The sequence below is a fragment of the Tyto alba genome, unplaced genomic scaffold, assembly GCF_018691265.1.
Source record: "Tyto alba isolate M040663 unplaced genomic scaffold, T.alba_DEE_v4.0 Super-Scaffold_1, whole genome shotgun sequence".
In the NCBI taxonomy this organism is placed as follows: Eukaryota; Metazoa; Chordata; class Aves; order Strigiformes; family Tytonidae; genus Tyto; species Tyto alba.
In genome coordinates this window covers 32,101,458-32,117,021 of record NW_024881261.1, presented here as the reverse complement: position 1 = coordinate 32,117,021, position 15,564 = coordinate 32,101,458, and the positions used below count along the sequence as shown (strand labels likewise).

Sequence of the window (15,564 nt, the reverse complement as noted above, 5' to 3'; positions counted from 1 at the left end):
ATTTTCTTTAATAAGTGACTTTTTAGAATCAGAGTCTAAAAGCAGCCTGATAATTAACTAAAGGTCTTCTAAAACCTCTGGTTCCATATCCTTTTACATACAGCTTCAGTTATGACATGATAACAAAACAATCAATAATAATAATAAAAAAAGCATTCTTTATCTTGAAAACAACCTGGGGGCATGTTGAGCTGCAATTTGTAGTTTCCCACCTAGAAACATTTCAGATGATTTCTACGGTACAGTCAGTCACATCTAACATACTATTTGGAAATCATTTTGTGTCCCAGATGGTCATCCAAGCAGCTGAAAACTTTGGCAAAATGTGCAAACACTTTTTTTCTTTTTTTGTTCAAGTTTTTTCCCTACCCTGGTACTTTCCATGTCTGTGCTTATTTATGATTCTGAGGACTTATTTCCCCCCCTTATGTTATTTAGGAACCAAAACAGATAGAAACCTTAACACCCTCAAAACTACAGAGCTTTATATCTGCAACAGTACTGAACAGTTACTAAGAGATGAGACATCTTCCAGTGAGACTTAGAAAAAAAGGAACTAAAAAAAAAAAGACAAAACAACTTTCTTAGGATGATTCTCCATTACAACGTGATGTGAATTTACTACCAACATTAACAGATTTCTAAGCAAGCTGATATCAATTTAAATAGGGGAAAAAAATAAAGTAATTTAAGTAGTACCCTGTAAGTACGCAGTTAAAAAGAAAATAAATCCCTCTAATAAGCCTGACAAATAAACTTAGAAGAAAACAAACTCAGTAAGAGACTGAAGCCTTACATGTTACTTGCTTCTATTATTAGTTACCTTGCAAGCTTGAAGAAGGCAAGTTTCTGCGCTGTTTCCTCTCCAATACGAGCACTAACAAAGCAGCATCCTTATCCAGAGACAGAGGCAACTAACTGCTAAACCTTGATGCTTACTCCCAGAAATTAGTGGTTTATGGGCAGCTGTGTGAGGCTGATTCTTCCCAGCTGCAGACCTAAACAGCCATTGGGAGTGTCATCCAGCAAACAGCCCACAGCTGGTTTAGGTGCAAATCACTGATTGAAGCTGATTTTACCCAGCTGAGTGAGAATCAAGTCAAAAAACTGGCATCACCAAACAAATAATTCCAACTAGTAAATAATATAATAACTGTTTCTTGTGAGAACTGAGAACAAATGCTGTTTTGGTTCCTAAAAATTAAGAAAAATAATAATTAACTCAGGTGACTGCTTGTATGATGGAATCTAGGCTTCTCATGCAAGTAATACAGCTTTGCTAGACATCTGAGTTGTAACCACCCTTTCCTCCCTCCCCCTTCACCACATGTTCATCTTTACCTTTAATTTTGCTTCTCTTCAGTTTTCTTCTAACTTTCACTTTGCCTTTCCCAGGGTTGCCAAAAGATGTGGATTCTTTGGGAAACTTCCAAGAGGGTTCCCCAAATGTGTTGTGTTTAGATCTATGTCATTCTTAAGGTGCTCACAATGTAAGTTCAAGTCAGTAGAGGAAAATAAAATAAAATGGTCTGAGCACTATGGTTGCTCTACTGCCCCAGTAGCATGATTACCTCTGAAAGGAATGCTCCACTTGCCACCAAGCAAACAGCTTTTAGCCATTCTGAGAGGAGAGGTATACCTAAATTTGAACAGATTTTAAGAAGAAATTTGTTCTCTAAGCTATTTCAGCATACAGTTTAAACTCAAATCCATGTAAAGTGCTTAAAATTGTAATAAATGTTCCCCTTTCTGGTTCATTTTTTGAGACTCTCAAAACATTTTGCTTTTCAGAGCTATTGTTGAATACAATTTTATGGGAAGCAAAGCTCTCAAGCCTAATATTAAGAGCCAAATTTTCACCTATTCACACCCTGTATGCTTGACCCTTTCACTAGAAGGATGCTGATTTACACAGGTGAGAACCCAGGTTTAAGTGTTTTATTCTATCAGCAGATTAAGTGAGTTGTTTTGCTGAGACTTCATCTACAGTGCAGCAATGGTTATCAAAGCAAGGCAGATATTGGGAATTTCACTTTGCAAGACAAATATTGCACACATGTAGTTGTAACTCAGCATAAAAACGTTCTATCAAGTTTCAACTCTGAAATTAAAAAGCACAATTACTCTTTTTTTCCATTGCAATAGGAAAACATGACATACTAAGAAATAAGAGCAATGCATTCTTCAGATTGCAAACAGATTGCCCGTGGATTGCAAGCAAATAGAAGAAACGGAGTCACATTTTTGTATGAAAATAAAGTCATTTCTAAACTAATGGATCGATAGAACAAGACGCACTACAAGTGCTGTGCCACAGATGTCACTTTCGCAAAAGTTCATCAGCAAAAGAGCACGATAAAAGGAAGGTATAGGCACTCGATTTCCATTTCATGTACAACCACCTTCGCAATGTAAACATCCTGGAGAAGCTGGAATATTTGGGATCATATATTATTCCCTTTGTTAAGCACTCGGGGGAAGTTCCATTTGAAAATCAAGGGCGCAGTTTGGTCTTCAAAGTTTTCAGGAATTTCTGCAGTTTTTCTACTTCAACGTGCCAGATATTAAAAGCGAAGGGTCAAATCTGCAGGTGGTGCAAATAAGCACAGCTCTGTGAGAGCTTTGAGGTTATGCTCATTTACATCACATGGAAATTACACTTCTCACTTCTTCTGTGAGTAACTGCGCATGTATATATATATATATATGCATGAGTGTGTGGTGAATACATGTTGTATAGAAAGTGAAAGCTTTGATCTGTCAAAAATTAAGATACAAATATAAAACAGGAGTCAGAATATGGAAATCATACATTCTGCATTTACTTTGAAAACTGAAAGTTATGGGGAAAGAAACATTGTTTATGTTCAAGGAGAACCTAGTGATTTGCTTAAATAACCCAAAACCAAACCACCATCACATGAAAGATTTAACAGCTTCCTGTCATGGTTGACAGGCTCAAGCTATGACTTGCTAACTTTTATATAGACAAATAATTACTAGACAGTGACAGATCCATTGTGGATTCCTACTTTTACATTATAGACCCTGGTGCAGCAAAGCATTCAAGAAGGTTAACTTCTAAGCAACTGAATAGTCCCAGGGAGTTTGGTAAACTAACTCACCTGCTTAAAATTAGTCATATATTTGAGACGTGCATTTTAACTCCATTGTTAATCAGTAAAGCACTTCAACCTGTGCATAAAGCAGCTGCTTTCTAGAGGGCTTACACACATGCTTAAATACTTTTCTGAAAGAGTAGTGTGTGGTTTTATTCTTCAGGATCCTGACCATCTTAGATGTAATCCTACAGAGCACTCAAACAGGCAAGTCATATTCTATTCATGAGATTCAGCAAAATCCAACATTGTTTATAAGTTAAACCACACTTCCAAACTTCACAGCACGTGGCAAGACTAAGCCAGAAGAACACTGAATATGGAGAGTGTTAAAGTTAATCCCCAAAATATACTGTAGTCACAATTTAGTCCGCAAATGCAGTTCAGTGTAAATTATTCAGTACAGTGGTTTAGACTATAATACGAAAAAGATCTAATGTGTTTTGTGAAAGCAATGACTCCTCAGTAAAGGAAGGTTTCAATCCCCTGCTCTGAGCTTTGCCATAACAAATAAATAGCATGCTTTGTGGTGAAATGGCAAGGGAGCAGCTCAAACAACCTCTGACAAGCTTGTTTGCTACAACATTGGTGCAGAGCCAGCAGCAGCGGCTCTGCTGCCATGCACCAGCAGCTCATCGTGGCTCTTCACCATCCAAAACACAGGATGTGGCTGGGCAATGGCCTCGTGCTGCTGAGGTGACCGAGCGAGCTGCTCACCCACCTCTGCTCTTGGAGGATGCTCAGGACAAGAGGTGACAGCCTCCTGTCCCAGGTACCGCCGGGGAGGGGGTGCCCTCTCCAGCCAAGGCACAGCTTGCAGATTTGCATCCTCGTCGCTACACAAGCATCTCCCTGCACCTCTTCTGGAGCATGCTCCTCTGCATCTGCTAAAATCTTAAATTGGTAATAAAAATGAGGGATTCTTCCAGTGCCAATAGTTGCACGCTTTCTCCTAAGCGTTTTTACAGGTACCTAGGTGTGCATAGTCTTTTTGCACAGCTATTTTTACCATAATTAATTAGTGTGTTTATGGGAGGTGGAAAGAAATGTCTATTTTTTCCCATGGCCATAGGTTTGTTAAGATGATAAGAAAAAGTATGACAAAAGAAGAAAGAAAAAAGTCTCAAGGCTCTGGGGGCTAAGTCTCTAAATAGGATAAATCTAGTCAGCTGACTAGAGCATTATTCATTTTTAATTAGTTTGAAGCAAATAGTGCAATTTGTGCCAAGCTGCAAAATCACACTGTCTTCATGAGGAACCAGCTTGACAACAGAGACAAATTAATCCCTGCAAGAGTATTCCTTCTGCAAACTCACCATCAATATTCCTCATTTAAAAAGCAGTATGCTGAGTATGCTCCTCCATTAGGCTGGTTTTGTATCACCGTTTGACTTTTCTTCCCTACTGCTTAAACTAGAAATGTAAAAATCTGGGGACTGTTATCAGGCCATAAATATACCTGTTGCATAATTATGCAAATCAAATTAGGAACAGTCAATGGAATGTATATTTACCCAAAAACCTGACCCAGGTTGCCTGCTGACTTTCTCAGGACGTGAATGCATTTTTACCTCTGTTCAAACACAATTTTTCATCTTAATGTAGGCAGTGATTTTGCTGCACCAAGATCTACAGCCTTTTCCAAAAAGCAGTGTTCTAATAAAGTGAAGAAATCTAGCTACGAAGGGAAATTACAACCTAGCTAAAGGGATACATTTGAGAAGACACTAAATTATCCCAACTCTGATAGTGATGATCCATTAGCAACAGTGGGGAGGGGGGAAGGGGCAAGGATCAGTTATCTTGGGCATTCAAACTACTATTTGGGAAGGAAACAATGTGGTTTGGCTTTGTTTTGATTTTTTTTGTCATATGAAATTGCACTGGTAATATTTGCAAAACAAGACATTAAAATCACTATACGTGTTGCTCTATCTTCGTCCTCTGACTGTATTTCACAGACCAAAAAAAGGCATTTACAGCCATTTCTACCAAGGTTATAGACATGGCCATTAAAATGTTTCTCTGTACAAAATCAATGGAAAAAAAGCAGAGCTGTGCTTATAATCAGGAGCTTAGCCCTGTCATTCAGGGATATGACTTCAGCAGAGAGCACTGCAACCATTATGCAGCAAATTCCTTGAAATCTTAAAGAGATGGCACCAGAGGGCACAGTCCCTGCAATGCCATTATCTCCTGCCCATTAAAGCTCTTCCTTGTTTCACTCCTTCCAGCCATTGGTTCCTCCCCATTTTCAGTCATGTACGCAAGACATAAAAAAGAGCTGACTGTTTTTTCTTAGAAGCTTTCCCCTTAACCTAAAACCTGTTTATCAAAGCATTTATATATAATATATATATGTCATATATATAATAGATACATATAATATCTATTATATACATAACAAAACACAGAAGGCTAAATAAAAAGAGCCACACAGCACAGCAGACATGTAGAACCACAATTCAATAACCCTGTGCTTAAACTTAGAAACTGTGTGGAAGTTTAATCCTTGTTAGAAGGAAAAAGTTCTCTTTTTCTGTTTATTGTTTGTTGGATTTTAGTTATAATTCACGTTTAAAACATTTGTTACTGCTATGCTAATACCAGCTGTTAAATTCTCCGAGGGAATTGCCATCTTGACTATAGAATCAGGTTCTGAGGAGAGGAGAGATCTGAGCATGGTGAACTTTTCTAGCAAGAACAGATAAGTTTTTTTCTCTTAAAAAAAAAGAAAAAAAAAAAGGACAGTAAGGGAATAACTGTTGAAATCCACAGAAAAAAAAACTACGGCCCTCAGTCCCAGTAACTGGTCTTCTTTGGCACTTGAGAACGATCACAAGTAGTTTGCCTTTTTATTCATATAGAACAAAATTTACAAAGTCATTCATACATTTTTGTTTGTTTTTTTGTTTTGTTTTTTACTGACTTCGAAAATTGGGAATATTCAAAATACACTTTTACCCCACTTCATTCTTTCATTATTTACAGGTATATACAAGAAAAACATAAGAGTTTGTTTTGTTTTGTTTGTTTGTTTGTTTGTTTTTTTTTTTCTTTTTCTTTTAAATTTTGTATTAAAAAGCTCTGCTGGTTGTTTTACTGTTTGTTTTCGTCATATGGATGTTCCATGCGAGGGCTCCATTGCTTCTGGAATGACTCCCCCTGGCACAGACTGAAATGACATTGGGATTGGGGTTTTCACGGGACTCTGACGAAATAGTCCTCCATTTGGTGACCTGTGTTTACACTGTATGGAGGGCATGGTGGCTGAGCTGCTCAGGGGCAGCGGCAGGTTGCTGCTGGAGGCAGCTGAGAGTGTCCTGCTGGCACCATGAGCTGTCTGTTCTGGTAAAAAGGTGGTGACAGAAAGTTGCGTGTTCTGGTATTCGCGTACCGGCTCCAGGGTCTGAGCTGGCTGCATGCCACCAATCTCCAAGGCTGAGATTTCAATGGACGCTGGAGAGATTTGCTTGTGGGCTATGTCTTCATCAATTAAACTGTTCATGCGTCTATGGACCTGCTCCAGGTTCACTTCTTTGTCCTAGTGAGGAAGAAATCAGAACAATCAGTCAAAACGCAATCTCCAATCCCATCCGGCCCCCCTCCACTTCCTCTGTGTGGCAGGAGCTGCTGTTCACTCATTACATCACTTTATTTGTGCCTATGAAAAACCTCGAGGTCTGCCCATCATCTCCAGCTGAGAAACACATGCTGAAAAAAATACCAGCTCAATCTCAGCCTGCAAAATCCCCTGATGCCCTCAAACCCACCCTTCTTGGAGGTAAACTGGTGGCTCTGGTTCACCTAACAGGAGCTGGCAGAGGGACCAGCACATCCCCCACAAGTCCTCAGCTCACTTTGCACAAGCCCAGAGAAAAAGTATATGGCAGGCAAACAAGCGAGCTGAGACTCCAAATTCCATGGAGCAGCTCGCCACCTTGTAACCACAAGACAGCTCACCCCCATCTCATCTAGTTGCAGTGCATTTTCTAAGGAACATGTCAGTAAAACGCTGTGCACAATCTAGTTGACTCCCAGGTAGTAGCTTCATGTGCCAAAATCTACTGGCCAGGGGTTGTAGTCATGAAGAAGTTTTCACTTCCCAGCAGGAATCCCTGGGTCACCTACATGGCACAGACCACAGGCCTACTGGAACAGCACTAAGAGAGACCTACTCTGGGAGCCCGGGGGAGGGGCCTGCTCACTGGTGTTTTGAACAGTCGTGTGACCAACTATAAACTGTCTGTTATCTTGACACATCACCTGGTAAAAGTCTGTCTGTGGTCAGAGCTTGGGAAATTAACGCTCGTCTTTAAAAAATACATCATCACCTTCACAGAATGCATTGCCTACGGCTCCCAGAGCAGTCTCTTCAAATGACTTTTGGGACCACTTACTCAACATGTTTTAGCTTCCATGAGGAAATACAGCCAAAGAAGTTGTCTTTAAAACCTGAAGCAGCAAAGAGCTACAATGGGCTGTTTATCACCTCAGCGCAGCATTCAGGCTGCTCAAATTGGAAAGCAACAAAACTGGCAGAGTAAAGTCAACCACCTGGGCTGCTGTATGGCTGAATTTTAATAGCTAGCATTGTATTTCCAATAAAAAGGTATTATATTATATCATTTCTCTATATTTCATAAAGCACAGCTATGATCTGCAGTTGTAGTTATTTGATGCAATTGTAACATACAGCAGACTAGCAGCAAAGCATCTATAAAAGCCCAACAATTCCAGAACTGGAGAAATTCCTTGGTCTGACAGAAACCTGTAATTACACTAGGCAGCCAGCAAGATTCCAGCCTAACAAGTAGGATGAACCAAAACTTTTGTGTTCCAGTAATCCGATTGCCCACAGATCAACACGTGCTTAAATGTTGATTAAACCCAACACCAGCAGTCTTACAGATGCTCCAACTCATACCAAAAACTAGGCTCTGGGAACAGAGAAGTATAAGGTGCCACTGACACCCATTCCTCTTGATCTTCTGCCACTGGTGTTCAGGTGGAACACAGAGAATTATAGTATTATTCCAGTGGTAGCCACTGCTATGTAACTTTGTTTTCACATGTAAATTGACAAGCCAACTCCAAAGCCCTTGATTCCAGTCAATGTCAACTACAAATTTTGATTCTAATCCTGTGATTTAACACCACCTTCTACATTACTCAAGAAGTGTTGGATTTGCTGATCTCTGAATGGATTTGGAAATGAATTAGTGTTACGTGATGACGAACCCAAACCTGTGTCCTTAGTTTAGGCTAAATCCATATTGATTTCAACTGGAGTACAACTGTTCAACAATTACAGGTCTGAGCTGCACGTTGTACCTCCTTTGCTAATCAGCAGAAAATTAATTCCAATTTCATTTACATCACAAAACCACCAAAAAGCCCAGTGAAGCTCCCAGAAACCTGGGGATTTTGTCTTCCCCACCAAAGAAACAAACTATTTTTTTAAAAAACACTCCTTTTTCAGCCAAACCCTCTAATCAGATAATTTTGTGTTAGAGAAAATCAATGGACAATAAGTAGAAAACCCCAAACTTTTGTGGTAGAAAGGGACCACAATATACTTGATCAGATAACCCCTGCAGCTGCATTAAGTCCTTCTTGCCAAAAACCGTACCTGATCTGTCAGGCTCTTCATTCATTAAGTTAGACAATGCACCAAGCTGACAATAACAGAGGCTATTCCATAAACTCTACAGCAACGTAAATTAAGGATTTGTGGTACAATGGCCAGAAGATTACACGGATTTAATTTATGATTTTATTTATTTCTATTTCTTGAAGTAAAATGGTGGGCTGGGGGCAAGTGTGAGCAGTGTTTTTGTATTATGCCCTGTTGGGGGTAAGGGCTCAACCTCTGTGGGCAGGTTCCCTCTGCACTGACGTCCAGCTGCGTATTGCTGTGTGCTCCTCAGGTGCCTGCCAGTGAAACCTTGCTGCAGAGTTCTGCTTTTCCACCAACTTCAGCTACCACCATGCACAATAATACCTGTGTCTACGGAAGCTAACTCCCAGAAGCCTGATATATAATGCTTCTTTAGATAACCTGTACTACTCCTTTTCTCAAAAATGCTGCCAGCTTTGATTTAGGCTGGCATTCCAGTTATCTGGGACCTATATTCTTTCTAAGCCCCTACTACAGAATAAGAAAAAAAGTAGGCAACTCAGGTTAGAACTAAGCAAATACTAGAAGAAATTTTCCCAAGTAAGTCTTTGGAGAAATGTTCATGACTCATTTGCATTTTTCTGAGCTTTTGCCAAATAGTAATTCCTTCTTCAGGTCATTTCAAGCGAAAATATAGATCAACATTTTATTTGTATTTGCATTTCTGATTGCAAGCACATCCTCACTGCATTCCATCCTGCTTTGCTACAGGAACAAATATAATGGGATTGGGCTAAGTAGCCAAGCCAGAGTGAAAGGTAGAGTTCTAATATTTGCAACATGCAGCCATTAACTGTTTGCAGAGGAACAATACATTTGTGAATGAAGTGTGCTCTTCATTTGGAGCATTTGTGCACAAAAGGTCATAAAATTCAAGGGATGAATTAATCCTGGTTATATATTCAGCTTAGTTCTTTTAAGATGTAAACATGAAGAGCCACAGATGGGATGCCCTTAACAGCCATCTCCTGGTCCAGACCAGAGGGGTTATAAAGGACCACGTCATTTGGAATGTTTCCCTCTGCTGGCCTAACAGGATTGCTCTTTTTTCTTCTACCATGCGCAGCCCAGCCCTGGGACAGCATCCCTCAGAAAATGGTGAATTTGCAGTTGCTTCTGTTTCACAATATAAACTTATGTCTCACTGTGCTAAAGTTTTCATTGTCAAGAAAAAGGAAAACATAATTCCTGCACACCAACATCACATTTTATCAACAACAGAACACTTGATGAAGTAAAGAAGTAAATGATTGGCATTTTTTTAAGAGGTAGGGGTGGGGGTTTCATTCACCTACTTCTTTCTTCAGCATTAAGGACAACTTTCTAGCCTTAATAACATCAGAGAAAAAAATTTAAAGGCTTCCAAGAGCCCAGAAGTTCACATTATTCCTTCTTTTTGTTGTTAAAATAAAATGTTTGTAAAGGTTAAGGAAAACAGCTCTGTCTCCAAGGAATAATAAAACCACATTTTTAAAGGTTCTTCCCTTTTTTTTTGTCTTATTATATGAAGAGAAGCTAAATAACTAAATGTCAAGCTATGAAACTATTGTAATGCTGAATGAATGATTTTTCAAATGCTTTTTAAAAACCCTAAGATAAAAATCAGAAACCCTTGAAAAGACTAGTTTGTCATTACATACTAGAAGACTGCCTTGAATCCCAAGATTTCCAGAACTGAAGGTTTTGGGATAGCTTTATTTGACAAGCCAAGCTTTCAGAATTTGTAAATTCTGTAAACATTATCTTTCTTTTCCCTTATTGTTCTCCCGGAAAATTCAGTAACAAATCATATGTTACTGAAAAGTAACAAGGTAAATGGAAAAAGGGTTAAATGGTAATAAAGCCAGAAGAACAAATCTTAAAACATTGTGATATTTTGCTCCCTTGTCACCTCAGTATTCTCCTTTATTTTTAGCTCTATAATTCTCATTAAATATGAGCCATTTTTTATAATTTTTAAGCACTTACTTAGATTGCTTTTTTTTTTTTTTTTTTAATTTCCTGAGGCTTTGTCACCTTAACTGTGAAATGGTAATGTAGCATTGCAAAAGATTTGCAAGCCTTCTGATGCTTTAACTGTTCTCTATTTTTGCATTTCTCTATGGCAAAATTAATGACTTAAAATGAATAAATTACTGTAAATTAATGAATTGAGGCTTGGAGCTAGGGAATGGCAGAGATACCAGACCTGGCAGCTGGATGGAAAAACAGTAGTCACAGCGGAGGCTGGTGTGCTGGTTTTCTAGCCCAGAGACTCCCCTTACCCAAAGGATTGCCCCTTGGGGGAAGCCTTACTGCTGCTCTTCACAAATGTTTCTGGCTTCAGCTCCACTTAGCTCCAGTTATGTCTCTTCAAGAGCTGAATGAAGGAGCTCTAAACTGTGACAGACACATTACCAAAGGTTTCTTCTCTTTTTTGTACTTAATATAAAAAACTTAATATTATAAATGTTGCATCTCAGATGTTTCATGCCAATTCAACTTCACTTTTCATATACAGCTACATTGGATAAATGTATATGCTTGTGTTGCCAGAAGGAGATCAAATATTTTTCCTTTGCTACCTTCATAATTCTATCTTCAATATTAATGTTGTACTCCAAATAGATCAGTTAAAGAAATTAATCAGTGAAGGGAAGAAAATATATCATGTGTAAGGGAAATGAATTATAAACACAGGCTTATCCTCCTCAAGCTTAAGGAAAACAGCTAACCAAACATTGCTTCTGGTCAGGAAATTATCTCATTCATAAATACCAATTTAAATGTCATCCTTCCGCAATGAGTTTGAGTTCTGGAAGGGCAAATGAAGGGCATGTTTCTGACACATCCCAAGCACTTGATCATGAGGGACTTGTTCAATAGCCTATGATTGACAGCAGGAGCACACTGTGGCAACTGTTGATGTGGATTTGAAGGATGCTCACCAGAATTATCTGGGAACTACTAATCCTGCACAACTGCACCTGTGGGAAACTACAACTCCCTTTCAGGACTAACCAAGTTTGGCCTTATCATGTGGATAGAAATTATGGCAAGATACAGATGCAGACAGGATGATTTACAGACTAATCAATATTTTTTTCTAGCTTATTTTCTGTGACTTTTGATAGTGGGTTCTAATAAAAACATGTGGGCAGTCAGATTGAAAGAATATGAAACCACTTGGGAGGTTTGGAGTCAGTTAACATTATCAAATTTGAGAGATGTCTCACTGAGTGTTGGAAAGGAACTACTGGCTGATGTTTTCAAGAAATTGCTACATCACTCTAAACACAGTTAATTCAAAGGTAATACTGTTCAGCTGCCAGACTTGCAATGGTTGGGATTTTCCAAAAAGAAGATTTTTGAGAAAAATATTTTTTATTATAGACACTAATGTGGCCTCTTGTTCTCACTTGTGATTTCTCTGTTCTTATCACAAAGTTCAAGAGAAGCCACTTGAAGAGATAAAAATGTTACAAGCTGGTGAAGCAGTTTCAGTAAGGCCAAAAAGGGAGACAAATGACCCAAAAGGAAGGATGAATATCTACAGAAATGTGATGCTAAAACCATGCCAAAACTGTGATAAGTTGCATCTACATCCCACACATGCAAATAAAACCACACTAGACTAGAGCAGAAGAAAAAGACTGATAGTCCTGACCCTAAATGTCAAGCACTAAAAATTCAGAAATGTAGCCAGTATGGGCAGACAGGCACATACACCGAGGGACTATCATGAATGCGTCAATACCTCCCGGTCAGATGCTGATAACTGTGCCAAGTATTAAAAGCCTGTTAATGCAGTTCTTAATAAGCCTCAGGAGATATGCAGAAAATAATGCTTTCAACTTAATATAGTTTTAACCATATATCATGGTGCATTTCTGTTTTGTTCTTCTGTTTCCATCTTGGATGACAATATGAAGGATTATCTTTCGGTGAGAGAATGAAACGAAGACATAAATGTTCATATTGCATTTTCATTGTGTGAAAGAACTATTTTAAAAAATACGGCAATTTTGTGATCAGGACTGGGGTTCAAAATTTGAGTCAAGCCCCAGCCTCAGACAGGCATTTCCTCTTCTGACCGTGACCAGGTTACATGCCTGTCCCTCAACCATCCATAAAAAACACCTCTTAACCCATACACATGTTAAAAAAATACAAGTATCAGCTGTCACAAGACACAGATGACGGAAGGCAGACATGTACCTAGCTAGGCAGAAAGGAAGTCTCTGAGGCACTTCCATGCACAGACAGACATACTGCATAGCTGTAAAACAAAGCAGAGAAATAAAACTGAAATAGTGAAGTTTCCATGCTCAGTTATCCACAGGCTATTCTCTTCTTAGCTCAGCATCAAAACCCACAGCTCCACCCAGCTACCAGCTTCTGTCTGCAGGGTTTCAGACATCATGGACACAAACATATAGCTTGTTAAGGAGAAATGAAGAGGCAGCAGCTCTGCACATGTAGATTTGTTCAAGATTATTTTGAAATTCTGTATTCACCCAGGGTCATTATCATTACTTTCAGCTACAGCTACTGCACATATAAAGCTGTAATTTTAATTTATTCCAGGAGGCTCTGACAGAGTGGCAAAACCAGACATAATTGGCTTGCTCAGGAAGAAAAAGCAGTGATGATATATGTAATAGACGTGCTGCAAAACAATGACAACACGGTGTGGTGTTATAATAATATAAATAACCCTTTTTGAATATGTCTCAGTTTACCATGCTCATTATTCTAGAGGTTCCACAGTCAACAATGCAGTGAAATGCAGACAGACGTGTAAACAGATGCAGTGATAATGTATGTTTACTGTCATTAATTTAACACAAGCAACTGACCTAGTCAAATAGCACTTAATGTTACATAAAATCTGTCAAGTGGTTTCTGAGTGTACTCTGCTAGATGCCGGTTTGACCATAACAGTATCTTATTAGAAGTAAGTACAGATGCACCTCAAGAGTCTACTTGAAAAACTACTTTTATAAATAGGCCCAACTCTGCAATCAAGCTTCTGTTCTTATAAGTGGAAACTATACCATGTATTTTAAATTAACAATTAACTAAGCTATCAAACAGCTGTTAGAAGAATGTATCGAGACTGACATCAGTTGAGGTCCAGTTGAGGACTGTTATCCAATCGAAAGGATAAAAGATATGAAAGAGTTGTGCAATATACCAATTTCATGCAATGTGTAATCATCTTCAAAGAAACAAAACTTCATAAAAAAATATGTACATGAGACCACCTTATTCACTAGGAGATGCTCTCCTTCACCAGAGAGCATAAATTCCTTTATGAAGAGACAGTAATATTCTTTTCCCTTCTAAGAAAATCTGAAAAAATGTGAGAAATAACAGAATACTGCAAAGATGATGTTAATATAACAGAAAAATGTTTCAAATACATTGCCAAGGTTTATTCCCACCTACCCACAGCCAGAAAATATCTATAATTGGTGAAAGTAAGAAACTATTACCAAAAACCTAGAGACCAATCATGTAATAGTGACTTGCTCTAGACTTGCAGCTTCATGAAGCAGTCCCTATCTTCCCACACTCATGTTACCCCCTTACCCAGGTTGGATTTATTAAACCTAAAATCACAACTAGACAGGGTTCTAATTCTTAAGGTGGCTGTAGCTGTCCCATGGTTCATGATTGTGAGCCTTGTCCAGAAATGCACCAGACAATAAGCTCCCCACCAAGCCAATGAAGCTGATAATGCACACCAATTTAAACCAGTTAAACATCCATCTTTGCTTTATTTTTCCTCTTCAGCTGTATCCACATGCTATGGCACTGCATGACTTAATATGGACACAGTACCAGAGGACAAGCACCACAGATTAGGTGACAGCAGATAGCCCCACAGTCTCTTGCAGTGATCTGCTCCCACATTCATCACAACCCATAACTAAGTGCAATCACAAACACTGGCTAGTCCTCACAACCAACAACAGGCTCAAACCCACAAGGTAAGAGGCTTCTCTTTTGTTACTCAATACGAACGGAGACATTCAGTCTCATGCTGAGGTATTCAAGCTTTAAAATCCTTACCAACCTTGGTTCACAAGCATTAGAAGCTGGTAACTCAACTACAAAGAAAATGAATGACTGGTTCACATTATACAGATGTTTCCACAGTTTTCATGGGGTTAAAAATAAAAAGGACAATAAGAGAATGCAAAGAAACATTTTTCAACACAAGCAGCAAAATGCAGTACTGAATGAGTGCTGGTTGATAAGCATGCCAATGTCTCTGTGAAGGAACTCTTTTAGGAGAAAGGAGAACTTGCACATGGAGAAACCTCTACTGTGCACACACTGCATATATTGTAGTCACAGGCACTTCCAACAACACAAAGGTTAGGTTCAAGAGGAGTTCCAGGGAGAGGTAAAGAGGAGGAGATAACTAGCAAGGATTCATCTGTGCAAGCATTTTCAACAACAATCCAATTATCTGTATGTTTATTATAAATTCTCACCATGCTTCTGAGGCCCAACCTCACATCATTGGCAATCTCCAGAGAGAAAGGGGAAGGAAGACGTGGGGAGAGAAAAAACAATCAAGATAGTGAGGCTAATAATGTAGTTAATATTTCATTCTCTTTAGCAAACATATACTTATTACTTCTCATACTTCTGGTTTGAAATAACAAATTCTAGCCACTGCAACCAAAGAGGATGGCCCTGAAGAGGGTGGTGTTTTCAGGATTCAACTACATCTAAAATGACCCTGTGAGGTGACAGATTATTTTTTTATGA

At 38.8% G+C, this 15,564-nt stretch overlaps 1 protein-coding gene across 5 annotated transcripts in view; it reads right to left on the bottom strand.

Moving 5' to 3' along the window:
- Window positions 1-2,800: 2,800 nt before the first annotated feature.
- Window positions 2,801-15,564, bottom strand: part of GRID1 (glutamate ionotropic receptor delta type subunit 1) — a 546,772-nt gene continuing 534,008 nt past the window's right edge. For all 5 annotated transcript variants that reach the window (XM_042786743.1, XM_042786724.1, XM_042786731.1 and 2 more), the window contains one exon: window positions 2,801-6,663. In XM_042786743.1, coding sequence (XP_042642677.1) covers window positions 6,235-6,663 — 429 coding nt within the window. In that variant the 3' untranslated portion in view covers window positions 2,801-6,234. The remainder of the gene's footprint in view (window positions 6,664-15,564) is intronic.